Source organism: Periplaneta americana, chromosome 6 (assembly GCF_040183065.1).
Source record: "Periplaneta americana isolate PAMFEO1 chromosome 6, P.americana_PAMFEO1_priV1, whole genome shotgun sequence".
In the NCBI taxonomy this organism is placed as follows: domain Eukaryota; kingdom Metazoa; phylum Arthropoda; class Insecta; order Blattodea; family Blattidae; genus Periplaneta; species Periplaneta americana.
The window spans coordinates 33,223,716-33,249,610 of NC_091122.1; the positions used below are offsets into that span (position 1 = coordinate 33,223,716).

At 36.0% G+C, this 25,895-nt stretch overlaps 1 protein-coding gene across 4 annotated transcripts in view; it reads right to left on the reverse strand.

Annotated features, from left to right (window-relative positions):
- Window positions 1-25,895, reverse strand: part of LOC138701183 (serine-rich adhesin for platelets-like) — a 116,005-nt gene that overhangs the window by 36,862 nt on the left and 53,248 nt on the right. For all 4 annotated transcript variants that reach the window (XM_069827810.1, XM_069827811.1, XM_069827809.1 and 1 more), the window contains exons 12-15: window positions 24,912-25,567; window positions 22,977-23,146; window positions 8,110-17,232; window positions 4,906-5,029 (exon numbers count right to left, since the gene is read on the reverse strand). In XM_069827810.1, coding sequence (XP_069683911.1) covers window positions 4,906-5,029; window positions 8,110-17,232; window positions 22,977-23,146; window positions 24,912-25,567 — 10,073 coding nt within the window. The remainder of the gene's footprint in view (window positions 1-4,905; window positions 5,030-8,109; window positions 17,233-22,976; window positions 23,147-24,911; window positions 25,568-25,895) is intronic.

The following is a 25,895-nucleotide window of genomic DNA, read 5'->3' on the forward strand; positions in this document are numbered from 1 at the left end:
AGACAATAAAAGTGCAGCATTGCGGACTTCAATTTCTGCTAAGGGTGATTTGAAATTATTTCCTTTATAAAGCAATAACTCGAAAGGTCTACCTGGAAAGATCAGAAAATTACGTTCCAAGCTGATTTTGAAACTTAAATCAGAGATTACTTCATAAAGAAATATTTAAACTCAAGTATAATGTTTACTTATGATTGTTATATAACAATTTGCTGTAATGTTGTCAATTATAATGTATTATGGGAATGGTAAACTCAGATCAAGAAATATTTTCTGTATTACAATAAAACGGTAGAAAGTTAATTCTAAAAGGTTTGTATGTTTACGTGAAAAAACATAGTTACTAAATAAATCGAATGCATTCTAACCACAACAGATTTGGTTATGTCTAATTCATTTCAAATTTCAGAGTTCCTTTCCTTCCTGGCATATGATGTCCTGAAAATGTTGGTGTTAACTCAAGATTGTTTTCATATTAGAAAAAACTCAACGTTCTAACAGGAATGATAACATTACAAACATTAATGTATATAGAGAAGACTTTTGAAATTCTCGCTATTTTTATGTATGTGGCACTCTGCTGGTGGTTTTTAGAAGCTCCTTAACTGATTACACTTAATCCAGCTTATGAACCCCTCTGTTTATTACAGCCAACTTGGCTGTAACCACACTGAATACAACTATTTATTTATTTCATTTTATTGGGTTATTTTACGACGCTGTATCAACATCTAGGTTATTTAGCATCTGAATGAAATGAAGGTTATAATGCCGGTGAAATGAGTCCGGGGTCCAGCACCGAATGTTATCCAGCATTTGCTCGTATTGGGTTGAGGGAAAACCCCGGAAAAAACCTCAACCAGGTAACTTGCCCCGATCGGGATTCGAACCCGGGGCACCTGGTTTCGTGGCCAGACGTGCTGACCGTTACTCCACAAGTGAGGACGAATACAACTATTCTAACACCTCTCCAAAATGAAAATATTTTGACAGTAGATTCAACCTGATATGACAAGAAGGTTGCTGATTGGTTTTTGAATTCCAGTGAGTGGAAGGACGAAGTATGCAACAGATTTTTTTTTTGTAAAATAATCACATGTTATTAATTATTAATGATACTTCAGATGTAATTAAATGTCATTTCAGTTATACGTTTTTCTCACATAAAAACTTATAAATGAAGTTTTACTGTACCTACAACCTAAAAATGAAATTGTAGTCTCGATAACCTGTATCTTAATAATCCTATGTTCAATATAATCTGAGGCACCCCAAGAAGAGAGAGACCAAAAAAACCAGAATGAGAAATAAATAAAAAAGGAGGATGAAGGAACTGAAGATGACTGCACAAAGCGTTCATGATAATCTGAAGTACATTTGGTCCTATTCAACTAGAATTATCAAGACTACTGCAACTGTAGAGTATATCAGTTTACTCAATCAAAATAGTTTATTTCCCTCACTTTCCTTGATTTCCCATGACTTTTCAGAATCTAGAAACCCTGGATCTGGTGCGTATGCATCATCCAGAGCTAAAATAGTCCCCTATTCAAATCTCCATGTACTACCTTAAAGCTACAGTTTGTTTACAGCGATCATCGCCGGCAATTAAAAACACTGGCGATGATCGTCATGAAGTGGTTTCTTTATCAGCGTACATCGCTGGTAATTCTTATTTGTTTTGTTGCCATAACTGCAATCAATATTTCTACATGGCCTTCTCTAAATATTGAGTATTGAACATGCATGCAGCGATGTGCGTCCTGAATTTGCTTCAAAAGCAACCTCCAGTGATCTACATTGGCGATCATCACTGTAAAGAAACCGTGCACATTCATTTAACTGCTAGCAACTCCAAGCGAGAATCGCCAGTGATGTGCATCCGGCGATGATCACTGTAAACAAACTGCAGCTTAACAATGACAGAGGTCAACAGTATAAGAATTTTTATGTGAAATGCGAAAGGTATTATTATTATCCAAAATTATTTACTTTTTATTACTTTGTTTACATTTTCCGAATATACAAATTAAACTTTAATTCAATTTTAAAATTAAATTAAACAATTGAGTAAGGGACAAACTAGAAATTAGCAACAAAACTAAAGGATGCGAAATACTCTCTACAGCTCTACACGAAATAAAATATTTTTTCCAACAATTTAGATTCTGGAAAAGTCCCCATAACACTTATAGCATTCCCTCATTGAATGGCAATACTAATTCTTTGGCGGAGGAAAGCCGTAGAGTGAGAGTCACCGTTAAGTGCTGATAAATACTTGCCGATATCAGAAGTTAACAACTTCGCCTCGGAACACCATGGGCCCATAGATTCTACGGCGAAAACGACAAAATTATATCTATCCAGAAGATCGAGATACTTATTGCATTTAATTGTAACAGCAGATGCAGCGGCTGACTCAGCGAGTTTGGAAGTTTTGGGCAAATAAGAAGAAGCGAAGGTGTTATAACACAAGTGGCATCCCATAAAAGTGATTTGCCTTTGGACCATGGTGTTAAAGTTAAGCCATCTGGACGTTTGCCATCTGAACGATTTGTGCCAATGGGTTCTAGAATGGTAGGAAAACCAGAGGAAATTAGGGCCCTTTTAATGATGTCGTTAATCATGATGTGTCTGGAAAATCGTCCAGAATTTTTGAGGCAACTTAATCCATGGAGGCCAGAAGAATCGACATCTGTACCACAAATATAATTATTATTAATATTATTATTATTGTTATTATTATTATTATTCATGGGTCCATGTATTAAACAAGTTACATTAGTGTATGAATCCAACACAAGAAATGTACAGTCTTAGAAAAAAGTTTTGTCACACAGATATTTTATAAATCCCAGAAAGGAGGCAGTGGGCATGATCAGAAGATGAACAACCTGGTTCACAAGAGAACAACTAGTTGAGATAATAAAATTAGTTTTATTTCGCTGTATGTCTGATCATGTACACTGCCTTCTTTCTGGGATTTATAAAGTATCTGTCTGTACTTTCACTGAGGTAACTGCAAGTTGGCAATGTCACACTGCATCTGGAAAGCCCGAAGTCCAGAATGTTTTAGGTAATATATGACGTTGTATTTATATATACCTGGGACCATTCCCTGCTGAAGTTAGTAGCAGCAGCAGCAGTTATGGTAGTGGTAATATTTACTTTTCATTGCAAGAGGGTAATGAAGTTTCACAAACTATAAAATATGGAGCAAGCAAAAATGTGCCATGCTGCCTAATCACAGTCACATTTAATTATTCACATTATGTTTATGGAGGAATTCATTGGAAGGAATGGTGAACAGGAGAAAAGTTCGTGGCAGAAGAAGATATCAGATAATAGACGATATTAACATAAATGGATAGTATGCAGAGACTAATACGACAGAAGAAAATAATAGAAATTGGAGTATGCTGGGTTTGCAGTGATAAACCTGCCCTTGGCAGAAAACTATGAATGAATGAATGAATGAAAATGTTAGTATTGAAAACAAAATTAAATTCTTAATAATCCTGAGCAGGGTGCGAAATAAGATTTCTGATGAGGGTGGGATAGAATCTTAGATACAGAATACCATACATAAAATTATTATTATTATTATTATTATTATTATTATTATTATTATTATTATTACGGCTCAACACTTGGTCGTACTGAGTTGTTTGTCTTACATCTTGATCATAACAATTATTATATCTATGAGCAGGCTTAAGATAAGGTGTGTAATTCCTAAGTAAGTTATTGATTGTTGTCATCTTATCAGTGATGAAAATACGTCAATATTATTTTCTTTGCTTACTTATTGGCTGCAACTTAGTAACAGTAGAACACTTCATTCGCTCTCTCTTCTGTTTCGAGTTCTCCACACTTCTACTCCAAGAGGTCAAATGACTTTATTGTCAAATGCCTGGCATTAGAAAACAACAACAAACAACAACACTTCTACTCCAAATTATCTTCGTTCCCGGTTTAACTCCAATCACAATCTAAACACAGGTCACAGGAGAGCCAAATCTTAGCAATTCCTGCCCATAGAACATCCCACTATTCATCCTCTTTTACTGTCTCAGTTCCCCATGAATGGAATTCTCTACCTCAGAAGATTAGGGGCTGCCAGACAATAACCACTTTCAAGAAAAGGCTAAACGATTTCTTACGGGCGCAGTCAAATTGAAGTTATAATTGTGATTGAGTTTAATAATTTAATTTAATTTAGGTATGACTATCATTACTATTATTATTATTATTATTATTATTATTACATAATTATTTTATTGGTGTTGCGAAGATGAAAAGAATTGTCATTGTATTATTGTATTGCTTTGAATTGTATTGTATTGTATTCATTATGTTATATTCACAGCACTGTAGTAATTATCTATCATACTGGTTGAGTGGAAGAGAAGACCGAATGGCCTTAACTCTGCCAGTTAAAATAAACCATTATTATTATTATTATTATTATTATTATTATTATTAAATTATATACTTTATAAAGTATACTTATATTAAAACAATTATATTTTGTGAGGGGGGGGGGATAGAAGTTATCCCTAGCAGAGATGTTAATATGAATTTATGAGAGGGGGGATAACTTTCCAACAGGGGGGGGAATCCCCCATTCCCCCCGTTAATTCGCACCCTGATCCTGAGCCTATAAATCAAAAGGAACACCAATATTATATTTCAGAATATTTAATAATTACATAGTTTTTTACTGACTATTTGCAGATTTCTACTAGGAAGACAAATAACTGAATTTGCATGAAAAATCGTACTTTTGTTGTAGGCGGCAGCCTATCCATTAGTCTTCATATGATAATATTATGAACACATATTCCTGCTTTTGAACAAATGCACTGTATTATAATACATTACATCAACAAATCTCTACGTTACCTTGTAAGGAGGAATATCCAGTTCCCTAGAATATTCCTTCAGAGTCCTCTTTGCAGGCATTTCTGCTAGACTGACTGAATACGTTGGCAATGGTGAGTCACATTCTGCAATTGAATCTTGCAACCTGACAATAGCACACAATACAATGTATTGATGAAATTCTACAAAGTCGGTATTAACAATGATAAAGAATACTATATTGTAGGTGAGCAGAACAAAATCAATCAGTCTTATAAATATGCTTAAAAATTATGAAGTACATGCACTGATTTCTACAGAGAGATCCATTTATAATTTGAGAATGGTTACAGCGCCCATCAATGCAATGTGTTATTGGCACTTACGACACATCAACTCAGCCAACCTTCTGGAAAGCAATAGGGTTATTCCATCTCAAATCGACCGAAATATAGAGAAAATTGACCTTGCAATTTTTAAATACAATGAAACTTTTTCTGTCCGTAGACAACTATGATACAATACTTTGTGCAAAGTTTGAAGCATCAGAACTTCATAGTGTTTAAATTGAAAATATTTTAATTTATCGTATTTTCATAAAGTTAGCAACTTTAAACTGTTGTGGCTCCGAAACCCTTTCACCCAATGATCAAAATCATGGTTTATTTTGATGCTGAAAAGTTAAAGTTTATATTGACATGTAAACAGTTTTTCTTACTTTTTATGGAAATGGAGAAATTTAGATTTTTCTTACTTAAAACAACTTTGCCCACGAAAAAATATTTTTAAAATATATGGTTAGATTCCGCATTGAAAGTACAAATAAACACGTATTTTTTACTGGTGCAACATTAATAAGTAAGTATTGAAAAATCAAATAAAGAAAATAAATAGTACGCGCCTGAGCTAACCAGCTGATTGTGAGGCGGGTGCTAGCCTAGGCAAGCAAGACCAGGAGACATAAACACGTGATGTTTAGTCTAGTAGCGCATAGCTGGGTTAGCTTTATCACAGGTTTTCATAAACACAGGAGTAAAATGACGCCCAACGCTCACTTATCTTCAGCTCTCGGCCATTGCATGCTGCGTTGCACCTTTCAAGTCTAGGCGTGTGAAAATAATTTATTTAATACTCCTGAAACTTATTGCCGTGACACTAAGCAAACAATGTCGAATCCCTCTTAATAATGCAAGGTTTTTTCTCAATATTTTTTTACATTTTTACAAATGGGCAAAAAGCCTAAAAGTAAGTAAAATCAGATTATCTGTCTCTCTGTATACAATAAAAATAACGATTACTTCTTATCATAACCTACTAAATGTTAGCTTCAGAATGAGCTCTCGTTCAATGTTCTGCAGTAAATGGTTCCAGAGCTCTGAGCACTGAAAGAGGCTTGTTTTTATAAAATACACTAAATTTGTCACTCAACAATACGAAAACCGTTTGACTTTCGATAGTATATTTTTGCAAATGCACTCTCCTCAGCACCTTATATAAATAGGGGGAAAAATTAGAGTATAAAAAATGCGAGGTTTTTTATTGATCGATTTCATATGGAATAGCCCAATAGCATATGACCATCCAGTGATTCTAACTTATAACACAATGTTTGGGTACAGTACTGGGCAGAGAATTATTTTAGATGAAACTTGTTTACAAAATAAAAACACTATAAAACACGTTAAAAAGTGTTTCAGTTTCGTCACAGATATCCAGAATACCCCAAACCAAGTTGTATGCTCACGTACTCAGCAGAATGTGGCATAATGACAGTTTTGTGTTAGATAAAGAAAAATAAGTATTGCAGAATAAACGTTAGCCAATATTCAGGCAAGACTGCAGGTAAGCGCTATGCACTGTGCATTCAAAAACTTTATCGCTGACCGCACTTCACATGGCGGGAACTGGAATAGGAATGTCCATCTTGAACCATTGTATCGAAGCTACTGAGAGCACTCGGGAAGTTCCGCTAGCGCATGTGCCATGCCAGGACATTACTCTATCATGTACACACAGTTGCTTCGCACAACATATGGTTTGCTAGCTGTGGGACGAGTGGGAATGTTACTTTATGTACGTGCCTCGTAGATGCAGAGACAAACATGCAGAAGAGACAACACACCAAAAACCAATTTTCTTGATACCAGAAGGCTAAAAACATGCAATTTAGTGGAAAGTGATGTTTTATAGCATTGCAATCAGAGTGCTGCATTGGAGTTAAATCGCTCGCTTGAATTTGGTCGAATGTCGCACCCTCGAGTGAGATAAGATCGGTCGTGATACGCTCATAATAAATAGAAGCACAGTACAAGGTCATCTCACCAACATGTCTTATCTTGTATGGAAGGCGACAGATAAGATACACATGTTTTGCTCACACAGTATGACAATGGAACGTACCAAAACAGTAACATGAAATTATAAATAAAATAATATGAAAAACTTCGATATACAGTTATTATTGCTAATAAATAATTATTCAATATTTGATTTACCACATATGTATAATATGATAGGTCCATACATAGTGTTCCGCCTATATACTGCGACAATGTAGAAACGTTTTACAAAATATTATTGATGTAGCAGTAGATTAATAACAATATTAGTACAGAGATAATGTCACAGAAAATATAATAAAACGAATTATCATGCTGCACAACTGTTACAGACGCAAAGATTGATACTCTTATTATTAGAGATTATTATTATTATTACTAGAAAACTTGATACGGTTCTTGCATTATTGTCATTGTTTTCTCCGTTTATAATAATTACTTTTACATCCAATAACATCAGATGTGGCAAAAACAAAATCACTCCTGTTTGGAAAAAAAGGAAAAAAAAAAAAAAAAAAAACATTTACCTACAACATTTATATTACATTTTAAAGGAAGTTTTGTAGTTGTACTATGGAGAGGTAAGTTAAACACTGCAAAGCTTTGAAATGATAAACATCTATGATGTTACTACACAGTTCATCACTGTAACAAGAACGAATGTCTAACGCTCGGCTTATACCGTTCGAGGATTTATTGCTCGCGACAATTTTACCCATCATGCATGTGCGCTACCTATCGGATTATGCTATGAACTGCTTGGCGCTTGAGCGAAAACGCCCGATGCAAACCTCTGATTGCAATACTCCCTTCACATTACATACAATGAGAATGTAAATCTACAGCTGCCAACAACACATCCTGTACCATTATACTGTTGAAAATAAAAAATAAACTATGAACTTACTTCTCTATCGAGGATGGTGTATCATCTGTTAGGTCATACAGCAGCTTTTTTCTTGAAAGTGGCAGAGGGAGTGATGGTGGCGTTGCTGCAATGATGCTTTTCAATTCTTCAGGCCTTTGGGGAGGAACAAGTGATGTAGCCTGGGAAGTTGCTTGTTGTCCTGACATATCTTTTGCAGCAACTGCAAGACCAACCATGTACTGAGCCCGCCCTCCTGTTGGACGGCGGTTTTGACTCTTGCGATTCTGCCCAGATTCAAGGCTTCCAGATGGCGAAGAGAAAGCTTTGAGCAATGAACTGGGACTACAAAGTAAGGCTTTTGGAGATGTTGGAGATGGGGTTTTATCACCGTCTGATGATAGTTTTGGGGATTTTGGAGATGGGGTTTTATCACTGTCTGATGATGTATCAATACACTTCTTCAATTTTGGTGGTGTAGAATCAAGACTGGTCTCATGAAGTGATTTATTATGCTCCGCACTCTGAGAGAGTCTCTTTATTTTGGCAACAACCATATCCAAGGAGCTTTCTTGTGTTAGGACTGGTGGTTCAAGGAAATCTTCTGGAGATATACTGCTGGCCACATTTCTCTTCCGAGAATGTGGTGTAGCAGATCTGATACTTCCCTTTATATTCAATCCATCACTTTTATAATTATCCTTCTCTGGCGAGCTAACTCTTTTAATGTTACTACCTGCATTCGCGGATACACCATCTTGGAACTTCTCCTTGCTTTCTTCACCAGACTTGTTCTTATTTATTTTTGACGAATCTTTTAACTCCCTTTCTGCATGTGATAGCAATTGTGATCCAGGTTCTCTGAAGTCTATTTTAGTTCTCCTGGTCATAGGGGGACTTTTTGATTTCATTTTCGAAAAGTCATCTTTATCAGATTTTGAAGAATCCAACTTTTGTTTTGATTTAAGCTTCGAACCATCATCTTTGGCAACTGGTACATCATTGTCATCGGACAAGAGAACAGAGAAACTAATTTCTGGTTCTAGGGTATTGACACTATCTGAAGAGAAAGTGTTATCAGCCCATGGCACATCCTGCATCTTGATCTGAGAAACAACTGAATCATCACCTACACAACTCTTCACTTCTGACACATTAACCTGCTGTCTTGACTTCGGTTTTGGGGTGTCTGTTACATTATCTGACTTTGACTCTGATTTTGATTTATTACTATGCTGTTTAGGTTTCAATTTCATAGCATTTCCTTTATCAGCAATTAAAATATTGTCCTCAGATTTTGATAAAGCAACAACTTCTTTGGACTGTAGCCTTGAATCATCATTCACAGCTGTAAGTATGGAGTCCTCAGATTTGGACAAACTGCTGAGCATAGTAAAAAATTTTGATTGCTGTTTGGGACTAATTTCTTTTGTAGCCATGTTTCCCTTATATTTTGATAAACTGACACGTTTTGATCGAAGCTTTGGAATTTCTTTCTTGGGCGAAGCTTCAATATTATCATCTGACTTTGATAAACTAACACATTTTGACTGAATTTTTTCAGTATCTTTATTTGCAGATGTTTCAATGCTTCTCTCAAGTTTTGGCATATTTGTCTCTTCTTTGGGTCGTGATTTGACAGCAGTTTGTTTTATGTCTGTTGCACTGATATCAAGTTTAGATATGATAGGCTGAAGCTTAAATGGGGATCTTGAAATTTCTTCTTTCTCTACACTCTCCTCAGCCTTTGACATATTCATCTCTTGCTTGGATCGTGATTTGGCAATAGTTTCTTTTATGTTTGTTGTACTGTTATCATCAAGTTTAGATATAACAGGCTGATGTGTAAGTTGGGATCTTGAACTTTCTTTTTCCATTATACTCTCCTCCGCCATTGACATATTTGTTTCCTGCCTGGGTCGTGATTTGGAAACAGTTTCCTTTATGTCTCTTGCATTGTTATCAAGTGTAGATATGACAGGCTGATGCTTAAGTCGAGATTTTGAACTTTCTTCTATAACTATACTCTCCTCAGTCTTTGACATATTCGTCTCTTGCCTGGATCGTGATTTGCCGATAGTTTCTTTTATGTTTGCTGTACTATTATCAAGTTTAGACATGACAGGCTGATGTTTATGTGAGGATCTTGAACTTCCTTCTTTAACTATACTCTCCTCAGTCTTTGACATATTCATCTCTTGCCTGGATCGTGATTTGCCGATAGTTTCTTTTATGTTTGCTGCATGGTTATCATCAAGTTTAGATATGACAGGCTGATGCTTAAGTGGGGATCTTGAGCTTTCTTCTTTCATTATACTCTCCTCAGCTTTTGACATATTCATCTCTTCCTTGGATAGTGATTTGCGAACAGTTTCTTTGATGTCTGTTGCACTGTTATTATCGAGTTTAGATATGACAGGCTGAAGCTTAAGTCGGGATCTTGAATTTTCTTTCTTCATTATACTCTCCTCAGCTTTTGACATATTTATTTCTTGCCTGGATCGTGTTTTGACAACAGTTTCTTTTATGTCTGTTGCACTGTTATCATCAAGTTTAGATATGACAGGCTGAAGCTTAAGTCGGGATCTTGAACTTTCTTCTGTCATTATACTCTCCTCAGCTTTTGACATATTTATTTCTTGCCTGGATCGTGTTTTGACAACAGTTTCTTTTATGTCTGCTGCACTGTTATCATCAAGTTTAGATATGACAGGCTGAAGTGTAAGTCGGGATCTTGAACTTTCTTCTTTCATTATACTCTCCCCAGCTTTTGACATATTCATTTCTTGCCTGGATCGTGTTTTGACAACAGTTTCTTTCATGTCTGCTGCACTGTTATCATCAAGTTTAGATGTGACAGGCTGAGGTCTAAGTCGGAATCTTGATCTTTCTTCTTTCAATATATTCTCCTCAGCTTTTGATACATTCATCTCCTGCTTGGATCGTGTCCTAATAGTAGTTTCATTTGTGTCAACTACATTGTTATCAAATTTAGTTGCGACAGGCTGATGTTTGGATCGAGTTCTTGAAGTTTCTTCCTTGAATGATGGTATGATATTGCTCTCAGATTTTGATAAATTAATATATGGTTTTGATCGTGTTTTTTCAACAATTTCTTTGATCTCTGCTTCAATAGCGTATTCAATCGAACTTTTGGATCGAGGTTTCTGAATCTCTTCCTTGATGGTCTCTTCAGTACTTGACAGCTGTTTGGATCCAGATTTCTGAGTAACTTCCTTGGGCACGGTTACGATGTTATCGCTAGACTTAGGCAAATTAACATTTTGTTTAGAACGTAATTTTGGAGTGTTCCCTTTGGAAACTGTTACAACGTTCTCTGATTTCAAAGGGAGAATCTCCTCTGCAGACTGATATTTTGAATGGTTTTCTTTAACATTAGTTCTGTTCTCCTCAATGTCTCTTATAATAACCTGTGGTATGGATTTAGATTTCAGAGGATTTGCAATGATACTATCTGGCTTTGAGACATCGGACTGCTTAATAGTAGAATTACTGGAATCAGATTTTGAATGGCTGCTCTGGTGACTGAAATTTGATTTTGATGCATCAGTCTTATCTATTACAACAGAAACAATTTGCTCTGCTTCTGATTGAATTGGTTGTTTTTGTCTAGATTTGGAATTATCTTCAGTTACAGCTTTAATGGTTTCTTTATGATCTGACTGTTTACAATCATCATGCTTTGATAAACTACTTTTTCTTGTTCTATGCTTTGGAAGGTTATCATCTATAGTGCTAATCTCAGTATTTGAAGAGGTGCTGTGTTTCGACCTCTGTTTTAGAGCAACATCTGTCACAACAGGCAATACATTGTCCTTGGATTTTAAAGTGTCGGCAGTTAGTTTGGATTTTGATCTTGAAGTGTAAGTACTTCTTTCCGCTTGTAATCCAATAAGACTTGCAAATTCTGATTTTAGATTATCTTCTGTAATTTGTCGGTCTTTTTCACTACAAGAAACATTTTCCTTTGCACTTTCATCAGCTGTAGAGCTACATTTTATTGTCTCATTGACATCATTCCCTACAGGGTCTGACGTCTTACTGTACAAATTTCGAGTAGCAAACAAAACTTTGTCTGTGTCAACCTGTGATTTGTCACTTTGTTTGTGAAGTTCCTCCTTGCTTGCGGCACACAATTTATATGGTGAAAGAAAATCTTCAGGAACACGGACCATAACCTTCTCATCACCTGAAGACACTTTGACTGTAGCTCCAGGCTCTAGAAGAATATCAATTTTTCGTACTGATACAGAACACTTTTGTGTCAATGGATACTTATGAACAATTACAGATGAAATGGTTGTCTCTTGAGAACTTTCAATTATGTCCTCAGAATCTGCAAGTAAATTTGAATTGGAATTCTGAATTTCATCTAATGGAACTTCTTTCGTTTCCTGTTCTGTTGATTTTATAGAAGTTTCCAACTCTACTTCAATCACAGTATTCTCATGGGGTTTCTCGTTCTGCGAAAGAGATATGTTATCAATTACTTTCATGCCTTTATCTTCTGAATTTTGGCATGTGTCCATGCCTTCACTGGTGCCTGAAGGTTTAGAATGATCCTTGTCTGATTGTATTTTCAAATCTGGTTCTTGTTGAACTGATTTATTTTTCATGTCTGGCAGTAAAATGCCACTTAACTTGCCAACTGAAGAGCGAAGCTTGCGTGTTAAGCTAGTGGACTGTAGTTTCTCAACCACAGCTGGAAGTCTTGATCTCCGTTTTGTTGTAGTTGCTTCATTTACAATTCTGTTTTCTACAGAAGCAGTGTCTTCCTGAGGCTGATCAATTATATGAGAGTTTGGTGCTGTGGATACATCCTTTTCAGATGTCACATTTTCATGTTGTTCACTTAGTGTATTTTGAGACACAGTTTCCTTTTCAACATTCACATCAACATGGGGTGTATGTTCCTCTTGCACAATCATATCAGGCATATCTGTGGTCTCAGTCAATGTGACTGTTGCTAATAGCATTTCTGGCCTTGAAACGTTAGCCTTCAAACTCTTCCTTGCAGATGTATCTTCTTTTAATGCTTTCAGTTTGCCATAAAGTTTTGAAGCACTCGCGTTACCAGCAAGCAAGCGGGAGGACCTAGCTCTTGGAGTAATCATAACTGATGTTTCAGATTCATTCTCATACATTGTTTGATGAAGCTTTCTTTTTCTTTTTCTTGGTGTGATATCTTCAAGATAATTCCCATCATCATTGGGATCACTTCCTTTTTTTCTCTTATTACTTTCAACTTCAACTTGCAACTCACTTGCTTCTGCTTTTGTAGCAACAGAATCTGGAGGCATTTCTGAAGTACCTCCTGCATTTGAAATATCTGAAGGTTTGTCTTCTTCATTCTCTAACACAGCAGAACTACTCGCTATAGAAGTGGACTTCTTGTTTTGTGATGACCCTGAACCTATACTACTAGATTTGAGTTTACTCTCATCTTGTGGCACCGATTTATTCTCCCCTTCATTTTCTAGCACAGCAGAACTACTCAGTATGGATGTGGACTTCGTGTTTTGTGATGACCCTGAACCTGTACTACTAGATTTGAGTTTACTCTGATCTTGCAGCACCAATTTATTCTCCCCTTCATTTCCTAGCACAGCAGAACTACTCAGTATGGAAGTGGACTTCCTGTTTTGTGATGACCCTGAACCTGTACTACTAGATTTGAGTTTACTCTCATCTTGTGGCACTGATTTATCGTCTCCTCCAATTTCTAACACAGCTGAACTACTCAGTTTGGAAGTGGACTTCCTGTTTTGTGATAACCCTGAAACTGTACTACTAGATTTGAGTTTATTCTCATCTTGTGGCACTGATTTATGGTCTCCTCCAATTTCTAACACAGCTGAACTACTCAGTTTGGAAGTGGACTTCCTGTTTTGTGATGACCCTGAAACTGTACTACTAGATTTGAGTTTACTCTCATCTTGTGGCACTGATTTATGGTCTCCTCCAATTTCTAACACAGCAGAACTACTCTGTTTGGAAGTGGACTTCCTGCTTTGTGATGACCCTGAATCTGTACTACTAGATTTGAGTTTACTGTCAACTTGTGGCACCGATTTATCGTCTCCTCTAATTTCTAACACAGCAGAATTACTCAGTTTGGAAGTGGACTTCCTGCTTTGTGATGACCCTGAAACTGTACTACTAGATTTGAGTTTACTCTCAGCTTGTGGCACCAATTTATTATCTCCTCCAATTTGTAACACAGCAGAACTACTCAATCTGGAAGTGGACTTCCTGCTTTGTGATGACCCTGAATCTGTACTACTAGATATGAGTTTACTGTCACCTTGTGGCACCGATTTATCGTCTCCTCTAATTTGTAACACAGCAGAACTACTCAGTCTGGAAGTGGACTTCCTGCTTTGTGATAACCATGAACCTGTACCACTAGATTTGAGTTTACTATCACCATGTGGCACCGATTTAACTGGGCTGTAGTTCACAAGCCTCACCTTTGGAAATATAGATTTCGCAACAGAAGTCGGACTTTTCTTAGGGGAGGCATCTTCAACTTTATCTATACTACAATCTTGTACTTTTGGGCTTTTCTTAGGTGAGGCACTTTCAACTTTACCTACATTACAATCTTGCACTTTCGGACTTCTCTTAGGTGAGGCATCTTCAACTTTACCTATATTATAATCTTGTACTTTCATACTTTTCTTAGGTGAGGCATTTTCGACTTTACCTACATTACAATCTTGCACTTTCGGACTTTTCTTAGGTGATGCATTTTCAACTTTATTTACATTACAATCTTGCACTTTCGAACTTTTCTTAGGTGAGACATTTTCAACTTTACCTACATTGCAATCTTGTACTTTCGCACTTTTCTTAGGTGAAGCATCTTCAACTTTACTTACATTACAATCTTGTACTTCTTCACCGACGGTGCCTACTTCAACAGATGTGGCTACACACAGCATATTTTCCATTTGCATATCACAACTCAATGCTTCGGTATTCATTGAGGATGTTGTGTCCATAATGACATTACCTGTCAATTCGACGTAATTTTCCTGTGGACATGAGTGATGATTCACAGTATCTTGTTTAATGGTTTCTGATACTATACCAACTACAGTATTGCTTTCATTAATTTCATAAAGTTCTGTGGTTTTTACTGCAGTTAACTGTTCAGCATTGTCAATATCTCCACTTTTTGTGAATATAGTATCAATGGGTGTATCAGTAACAATTGATGTGTCATTGATGTTGACTGTAACTGGGTTCGGATCAATTTTAGATACTACCTTCGGAGACTTGCTACTTTTACGATTCTTCACTTTTACAGTCTCTGGAGTTTCAGTGAATTCAAAATTTGAACTTTTTTCATTCTGCTGTAAAACTCGAACATTTTCACTGCCTTTCTTTGATCTTGATTGTCTGGTCTTTGACCTAGAGGCTCTTCCTGAAGTTGATGGCAATAATGAAGGACTAGCACTGTCATCAGTTGCAATATTAATATCGCTTTTCTCATCTGGTACTGCTTTGTTATTATCTGCTTCTTTCAGTTTTTCCTTATCTGACTTCCTTCCACTACGACTTCGAGATGCACGTTTCGATGTCTTACTCTCATTCTCTTTCTGTTTGTTTTCTTTACTCTGTTTACGACCCGATTTTGGAAACTCGCATTTTATTACTACTTCCTTAACCCCTTCTTTCTTTTGTGTAGATTCAACTGTCTTACTCGTCCCTTTGAAAGGTGGTACTTTAGGATCACCAGGATTCCTTTTTAATGGAATTTTCCCCTTACGACGGCTACTGCTACTAACCTCATTTGGTGACTCCTTATCACACTCAACATTAAATGACGACGGTGTCATTGTTTCTAGAGCAGCAAATGTTTTAGTTAAACTGTAATCCTCAACCTTCTCCACCACAACTTTAACAGGACTCAAAGATACCTGATCATCAGGTATTTCCTCTTCTGAAAGGCCTTCTTTTGTGGTAGTTGATACTTCTACACTGGACACAGACACTTCCACGTGAGCAGAATTATCTTCTGTTACTTCTGTGTCTCTTGGTGCACCGTGTTGAAATCCACCTGACGGAACCTCAACTATTTTATTCATGCCTGAAATATTTGACTTTGATTCGGAAACAGCAGTAGTTGTGCTAACACTGCTATCTGAAGTTTCAATGCTAAGATGAATTGTTCGAGCACTGCCATTTCTACTGTCAACTACTTCATCATCATCTGCAGTCAATGTGATGGACACAGGCTTAAAGTAATTTGTCAGAGGACTTCCAGTGTTCACTACAACTGGTTTCCTCTTTGCCAACTTGTTAGAGTGATCAGTCCTCTGCAATGAACTTGGACTATTCTTTTTGTTGCTTGTTTCTACTTGCGGTAACTTTCTGGAACTGGCAATGCCAGCAGACTTAGATATCAAAGTAACATCTTTCGATGAAATATCCTTGTCTGCTAGAATTGTAACTGGTGTGGACGGCAGCTCGACTATCTCTTGTACCTCCATTGAAGGTGCGAGTATGTTCTGAGACTCTGTGATAGTGTCTCCACTTGCCATTATGACACCGTTGCAAACAGTTTGTTCTGTCAAAGGAAATGAAACAGGTGCATCAATCACATTTGCAATGGTTGTGGGGGCTGGTGTTGAAATTGAAACTCTTATGGCTTTCTCAAGTTTGGCTGCAGCACTCTGTTCAGGAGTCAGCTGAGAATCAGGAAGACTTGGCGTCTCTTTGCTGGTCTCTGCAGTAGACGACGCTATACGGACAGCAACATACTCCAAGTTTATTAATTTTCTGCCATTAGATGCAGGTGGTGCTGGCTCACATGGATCAGAAACAAAAGTGAAAGATAAAGGAGCATTCTGAGGATTTGTTTCTGCCTGCATTTGTGTTTCATCGCCATCATTAGCAGATTCTGTTAAAACAGGCTGTTCTGGTAGATCAGCATTTATAATGGAATTGTTACCAGTAATAGACGCCAAAACAATGGAACCCTCATCATCAATCATCATTTTCTTGCGATAGTCTGCTAGTCTCCTCAATGAGCTGGGTTGCTCTAGTACCTTCAGCGATGAAGCAAATACAGGTCCTGCAACATTAGTGTTACTTCTGACTGGCTCCATCACACGCTGAGGAACAGAGAAGTCAATCCTGAAAGAAAATCATTTCACACATTATTAAAACACACGAGCAAAAAAGATTGAACTTAGGAACAGCTACATTTATCTGAACTTGACCAGTGAAAGCCATTATTTATGAAACCAGAGAAATGATGAAATACAGTAAAACCTCGATTATCCATCACCCTATTAACCGATTGGTGGATTATCACTCGCAGAAAAAAATATGAAGTACTGTACATTATATTAGTACGAATTTTTTCTACAGAGTGTTTTTTTTATAAACCTTTACCCTTAAGCATTATGGCCTACTCTTTGAGTGGCCGTACTGTTTAACTTCTAGGCAAAATGTCTTCTAAAAATCTCAAAAGAAAAAATGTTGTACTATGGAAAAAAGTGCAAGTAATTGAGTGATTTGGGAAAAGAGAAAATGTGGTTCACCTCACATCACAATAAGAGATATGAATTACAACTGTAAGCGATTTAGGCTAATGAAAAATAAAATATAAACTGTATAAAATTTGTAAATCTACAACATGAGACCTCTACTATTTCTATCTTTCCACAGACAGTTGTCATAAGAAGTTTTCTTGGCCATTAAAAACCCGTCGTTGAAAACCAGACATAAGTACAATAAATAATGTTTTAATAACTGACTTATCAGAAAATCAAACATGAATTGTAAAAAAAACAGACTTAAATTATTGAACTTTTGATCCACTACCTAGCATATTAAAAGAAAAGACCCCGGAGGAAATTACGAAAATATTATGCACTTAGTTAATGGAAAGTTTTTATGGTACGGATTATCCGATTTTTTCGACTAACCGTTCACTCCATCCCCTTTATTACCATGGATAATAGAGGTTCTACTGTACATATTTATATCAGTCCCATTCTTTAAATTACAATTTCCATACTTTGCGACAATGAAGTAGACAGCAGTATATGTAGTAGCAGTGAGGGAAGTGAAACAGTATGCGACGGTATGGAAAACATACCGTTAGTGAAAAATGACATACCGTCACTGAAAAAATTTGATTGTTAAAATATGTTTATACATTTCTTCACAGAAAAAGTACTATTTGTTTGCTTCGTAAATCTAAACCACAGCCTTCTGGAACCGTATTCAGAGTGTATTTAGACACGCTTATTTGATAAGCTCAACCCCTGGAATGTTTACAATGGTAGTATTTCAAGTATAGAAGGCTGTGGTCTGTAGCTAGTGGTGGCCATTGATGCCAATTTAGTGACTATCATTTTTTTCTGTTGCAATTTTCATTAATAATTAAGTAATGCACTTTGAAGCTTTAATATTATTTTAAATGATAAGTCTCAAAGGACATTGTAAAATGATCTAGTAAATAGCTGAAGTAAATTGAAATTATTTTCTTAAGAAATTTAATGTGTTGCGTAAACTTCAAAGATTCGCGTTACTAACTGCACAAAACAATTTATTGTATACATCATTTATGTCTATGATGTAAGGGAGGAGGTATGCCTTTTTTTAAATCGAGATATGACAGAGGAAAATCTTGGTGTAGTATACCGCCTCTGGTTTTTTCCCCACTTCCCTCACTGTGTAGTAGTAATGTAAATAACATGATATGATATATGATTTATTGTAACTCAACCATTGGTCCTGTTAGCTCTTCACATTCCTGAATTCAGGTCAGGATTCTTGTTCTTACAATACATCAATTTTAAACTTACTGGACAATTCATGTACTATCGTCCTTTATTCAAAGGTGTGTGTGTCTATGTCCATTCTTTTATATAACACTTCATCTATTTCGTACTTTATTCATTTGACACTTTATATCGTTCTAAAACCTATCTACAACCAATTTCCTTATCCCTACCATTACGTTTGCTATGTATTTCAGACTGTATTTTCACTATCGTTTCTACCTCTTACTTGTTATACTCCTATGACAAAAAAAAATCTTTTTTCATATTCTCTAACACACCTGATACTATATTCCTCACTTTCTTAATACTTAGTCCTTACTGACATGTAACATGGTTAATTCACACTCCTTGCTCACTTTGCTATTTACATCACTTCACTAATTCATTTACTACCTTTACACTATATTCTTACACTTGACGTAATACAAATGATTCCATGCACTTATCTTCTATTATTCTACACGCTGTCCTTCCATGTCCTATTCTTCTCTTATCACTTCGTCTATTTTGTATTTTACTAGTCCAACACTATCGCACCTACTTAAATATAAAATCTAATTCCCTATCCCTCACACGAAGTTTACTATTTATTCCAGACTCAATTTTCACTACACCAACTATTCCAACTGTTTCACTCTTTCTTTCCTACTTTTTAGACCTTACTGGCATGTATCACAGTTATTTCCTACTCCTAGCTCACTTTACTTCATTATTTCAATTATTACTTTACACTACACTTCACAATCTTTGTAACATTATGACCTTCTCACTCTTTTTCATTTTTCCTTTTCAATATCTTTTGCCATTTAATGGAAAAAAATTAAAAAATAAATAAATAAGTAAATAATAAATCTGGAAGTTTATCCATTTGCATACTTTTTTTCTGGAGGGTATAACCACAGTCTAGTATATAGTCACGAAGCTCAATACATAGTAAATATGCATACATTTGATAGTTGCTCACCACTAGGATCGCTAATATCGCCTCATTACAGGCACTGCAAAATATTGCCGGCACAGTCTATTGTTTCTAGCACCCTCAAAACTCAAGCTTCGTGACTGTATATAGTAGACTGTGGTATAACTATATGTGAATTATAATTTTTTTGAGTTCATTAAGCATGGTTTTATGTTGCATATGAGCGCATATTTTTGTCATTTTTATAAATACTGTATTTCAATTATTACCTTTACACTATACAGTACTTCACAACCTTTGTAACATTATGACCTTCTCACTCTTTTTCATTTTACCTTTTCAATATCTTTTGCCATTTAATGGAAAAAAAAAAAAATAATAATAATAATAAAAAACCTGAAAGTTTATCCATTTGCATACTTTCTTTCTGAAGGGTATAACTATATGCGAATTATCATTTTTCGAATTTATTAAGCATGGTTTTATGTTGCATATGAGCGCATATTTTTGTCATTTTTATAAATACTAAATATTATCAATACTTTAAGACCTATACAGCATATTTATAAGGTTTTTTTTCCCTCATGAACGCAAAAAGCAGAGAGTTGTGTGGGAGATAAAATGTGTTAATCAAAGTGATGAAATATGAACACTCAAACATCACGTTCTACGAGTAGGTTGCTGACTTGCATGCCTCCATAAAGAACATTTTTGTTTAATGCCCATCGAAGAATTCAGCTGCACATCAATAGCACCTAATATTCCACTTTCACCTGCACTAATTCTAACCCGACAGGGGACGTGGTTCAATCCAGGCTTTTATTATGCTCAGCATCTACAAGCAGTTAAAGAGATTAATGAATTGGACTGAGGTGAGCTCAAAATACACTGGCAAACAATGAGTTGGAAGAGAAATTTGTATTTATATCTGCACATTTTTCCAGTTTATCAAAAACAATCAAGTCACTAGAAACTATTGAAACTCCCTTACATGTGTTACTAGCAACTTTTTATGAAATGAAATCTAATTCTGTTCTGTTCCTGGCAGTGTAGGGCAAAAGAAAAGGAAAAAGTGATTAACATTATTTAAAAAAAATCCTGGATACCAACAGTTGTATGATATTCGAGACATTCTCAAAACAAAATCCTTAATGGCAGCAAAAGGTTTATTTCTGTCTACAGAACAAGTAATGTCATTTAAATATGCCTCAGAAAACTTCAGTCACACGTTGGTCATGAACTGCAACTCTTCGCTGATTTCAGGCAATGGAACCAACTCTGCTTCAACCCCTAAGAAATAAGGTTCATACTCATTAGCAGACAGTGGAATTTAAGTCCCGATACTGAACATTAGCTATACGTCAATTGCAGGGAGGTCACTAAACTCACGTTATTTCTCTTCATAATGCATATTTATTGGGATATTTTTCACTTTCTAAAGGCATATTTTCATGCATATTTAATAGTTTCTTGGGGCATGAACTTGCAGGCCCTGATAATAATAGTATTTTAACATTAAGCAAATTCTAAATTTGTAATGTAAAGAAATCATATTTATTGTTAGAATCAATCAATCAATCTTCTTAATGTATCCAGCTGTTTGCTGACAACATAAAGTCCATTATAGTCCACTGTAGTCCATTCAGTTGTTGTTTTCCAGAAGAAAAGAGGAGTATTTTGATCAGTGTTCATTATAGCTGTCTCTTACTAGTATCCAGAGTTGGGGTGTAGTCAATATATACTGCAGGGCTGTGTCTTCTGCAACTGGTACTGATGATTTTAATTTACTTCTTTTGTGGTTTATGGATGGACAGTATAGAAGAATGTGTTCCAGATCTTCATCATGATTATTACACCATAGATTGGTGGATTATTTTTTTTACGACGCTGTATCAACATCTAGGTTATTTAGCGTCTGAATGGAATGAAGGTGATAATGCCAGTGAAATGAGTCCGGGGTCCAGCACCGAAAGTTACCTAGTATTTGCTCGTATTGGGTTGAGGGAAAACCTCGGAAAAAACCTCAACCAGGTAACTTGCCCCAACCAGGATTCGAACCCGGGCCACCTGGTTTCGCGGCCAGACGCGCTGACCGTTACTCCACAGGTGTGGACATTACACCATAGACAAGTAGGGTTATCAGAAATGTGAAATCGGTGTAGGTACAAATGTGTGACAATGTGACCTGTTCTGGCTCTTGTTAAAAATGTTTGAACATGTCTGGGCAAGTTTTTGTACATTTCCAGGTCATTTGGTTTCTTTTGTACAGACTGTAAAATTTTTCCTTTGTCAGAAGAGAGCCAATTGTTGATCCATAGGTTTTAAAATGAGACTTTACTGAAGCAAAAGCACTGGATAGAGATATAACTTGAAGAGGTCTTGGTTGCAAATATGTTGCCTATTTTGCAATATTATCGACTTTCTCGTTTCCAGGTATACCATAATGACTAGGTATCCATTGAAATGTTATTTCCTTTTGGAGTTCTTTTAGTTTACTTAGTTGTTTCTGAATTGGAATAATTCTATGTGCAGGTTTGGTACATATTTAATTATATTAAATAAGTATGCAAATAGATTTTTCAGAAATTTGAGTAACACACTGAAGAGCAGCATCAATAGCTAGCAATTCAGTGTCAAGACTGGAGGAGGATGAACATGGTATGAAATAACTTTCTTGATATTTTTTAATATAATACCCTGCTCCTGATGTCCCATTATTAGGATTTAGAGATCCATCTGTATAAATTTGAAGGTGATCCTTATATGTGCTGCAGAGTAGTTCCATGGCATCTAACTTAAGAATGTATTGATCATTTTTGGAATGATTTCCTGGAATTTGTATGCTATGTTTGGAATCCCCCATTTCCATGGAGGAATTTCGTTCACAACTGGAGTTTTAGCAATGAGTGTGTCTGTGATATTGATTGGCATTTCTTCTTTTTTTTATTTTATAGAAATTACACAGGATAATCATCTGACAGTTTGAGGAAAGCCCAAAAATAGAAGAGACTGGAAGAAAAACAAAAAAACTGGAAGAGATGAAGAAATGGTAGAAAAAACAAGGATAGGACAGATAGCTTCCAAAGAAAGAACTTTCTTCACAGCATCACTTCTTTCTCTGTATTTAGTACAATAAGACAGTTACAAAAGGGAGAAGTACTCACACGTCCTGTGATCCTTCTGACATCATAGAATCCTCCTGTGGAGGCTGGAGGGTGCTACTGTACATGGCTGGAATGTCATCTTTTCTGCGTCTGAACACTTCCTTTTGATGCTTTGTCAAGACATGGCCATCCTCTTGCAGCTGTTTAACTAGTGAGTGCCGTGCTGCAGTCTATTGGGAATAAAAACCAGTGTTACATTTCTAAAGCACCTAATCTCAATCAATTGGAATGTTGATTTCATAGTTTTTGCTTAAAGTTTCACATATAAAGAAGATGTTTATTAATATGTTGATTGAATGATATATACCATGTTCATATAGAACCTCACCTATCTTAATTTGACACTGTAAAGACACTAATGATTATAGAATAATGCTCTTTGGTATAGTGAGGGTCACATAAGAACAGTTTCTAAACAACAAATATTGCCGTCTTGTCAGTGTTGCCAACTGTTACCAGATATCATACAATCCTTCGTACTAAATGACTTATTTACTTACCGTACTTTATGTTGGAAGGTTATTCTAAATAACTCAATAATTTGTAACATTTTTCATATGCAAACTATACAGGAAAGGGATCAATATGTCAAGTATTTTGTCTGCCAATACGAAATTCATTGGTTTGACTAAACAATTGACTCACGAGATCTAACCTAAAAATGTATTTTGTTTGACCACATGAAATTATTACTACTAACTTCGAAAACTTACCTGACTATAGTTTTGAATTATAACCACAATGGAATACATAAAATAACTATTATGTATTAATATTAATTAATTATTAGTATGTTAAAATTTCACTAGTTTCCGGTAACAGGCTCAGAAATCTAGTACAATTTCAATATCATGGAACTCCAGTACCGACAAATATTGTCACAAAAATGTTCACAAGCAGCATACATACAGGGGCTCTTGTTTACTGCACATGCGCAGTGTGTTGTAAGTGAAACTTATACAATAAGGGAGCTCCAAATTTTATTTCCATATCTGTACAAACAATTCGAAACATATGAAATGTGGATATGAAGAAGAACGAAACATGTGAAATGGACAGATAAAATAAGAATGAAGCTGTGCTAGAAAGAGTGGGTAAAGAAAAAATAATGCTGAAACTGAACAGGAAGAGAAAAAGGAATTGGCTGGGTTACTGGCTAAAAACCAATCCCTCGTTTGGTGTGATTTATTGGTTTCTCCCGAGGTTTTCCCCAGCCGTGGGACTCATGCCAGGTGGTCTATGGCGAGTTCTCGGCCTCACTTCAATTCACCCCCGTTTGATCTGATTACCTGATTGCGTTTTTTCCGAGGTTTTCCCTAACCATAAGGCAAATGCCAGGTAATATGTTGGCGAATCCTCGGCATCACCTCATCTCACTACATCTCGCCAAAAAATTGTAAAATATTGAAATTTTAAAAATTGTAATTGCATATTATAAAATTTTGACTTGTTTTACATCTTAAAGCTTCATTGCTAATGTAAAATCTATGGAATATAATAAATGAAATGAAATGAAAAAAAAAAAAAATGAAATGCCTCTACCGAAAGATGCACTGGAATTAACGGTAAACAGGGCAGAAGAAGATATCAGATCATAGACGACATTGATACATGGATCGTATGCGGAGACTACATTTTAAAGCTTCATTGCTAATGTAAAATCTATTGAATATAATAAATGAAATGAAATGAAAAAAAAAAAAAAATGAAATGCCTCTACCAAAAGATGCACTGGAATTAATGGTAAACAGGGCAGAAGAAGATATCAGATCATAGACGACATTGATACATGGATCGTATGCGGAGACTGAGAATGGTGGAAAATAGGGAAGACTGAATAATGCTGGGCTTGCAGTGAAAGACCTGTCCTTGGGAAGAACACTATGAATGAATGAAAATGAAAAATTGAAGTTAGCGGGTGAACAGTGTACCTACCTTGCTGAGATCCTCTGGTAATGCAAACACTGTTTTATCAACTGGCTCAATCATTTTTTCCTTTTCAACCACTTTTTCCTTTTCATCTGACTGTTTGCAGTTAGTATCAGTACTGTTACCAGACTTAGAGGACGTGCTAGGAATCTGACATTTTGCCCTTGCTTCCTTCAAAGCCTGAGGAACACTAGTGTTGTCCATAGCAAATGCAGGAATAATTATTTTGTCCCAGAAGGTGGCTGCTGTACATCTAATTTCTTCTTGCGGATGTTTAAAACCAGCCTCCAGCAGTCCTGACATCCAGCCAAGAAAGTCTTTGACTGATTTCTGAGGCAAATACGTTTCTATGAACGTGAAATAACATTTCCACATTCGTTGTAATGATTCGTTCCAGAATTGGATTGTTCCATCTTGAAGTGGTGTTGCTTGAAGGAGGGACAGCACAGAGTCGGACAGAGTAGACACCATGGGTACAGCAGCAGCAACACTAGCGGACTTCATGTTCTTGAACAAAGTCTCCAGGCAGCTCATAATGAGGGTACCTGCGGTATTGTACCACTCACCACTACGCTCAAATGTTGGGAACAATTGCGCAATTTTCACCACGAGATTCATTGTGTTGGTAATATAATTTGTAGGTTTTGAAGTACGTCCTCTGTCTGAAATAAGAAATGAAATGCATTGCAAATAAAAGTGATGTTTCTGTCTCTTTATAGTATCAGATTTAATTAATCTAGGTCCAAAAACCTTAAATTGTAATTTATTACAATATTAATAGCCTATTTCAACCGAATATAAAAGGATTAAAATAACTTAACAGAATAATACATTAGAGCAGGCATGCCAGAAATAAGACACAAACATTTCACTGGCATTTAGAGTTGGGCACCACGATTCTTTTTCAGAAGTCGATTCCAACGATTCAATCATACATTACGAATCGATTCTAACGATTCGTTCACGATTCTTCTCAGTCTGCGATTCCAA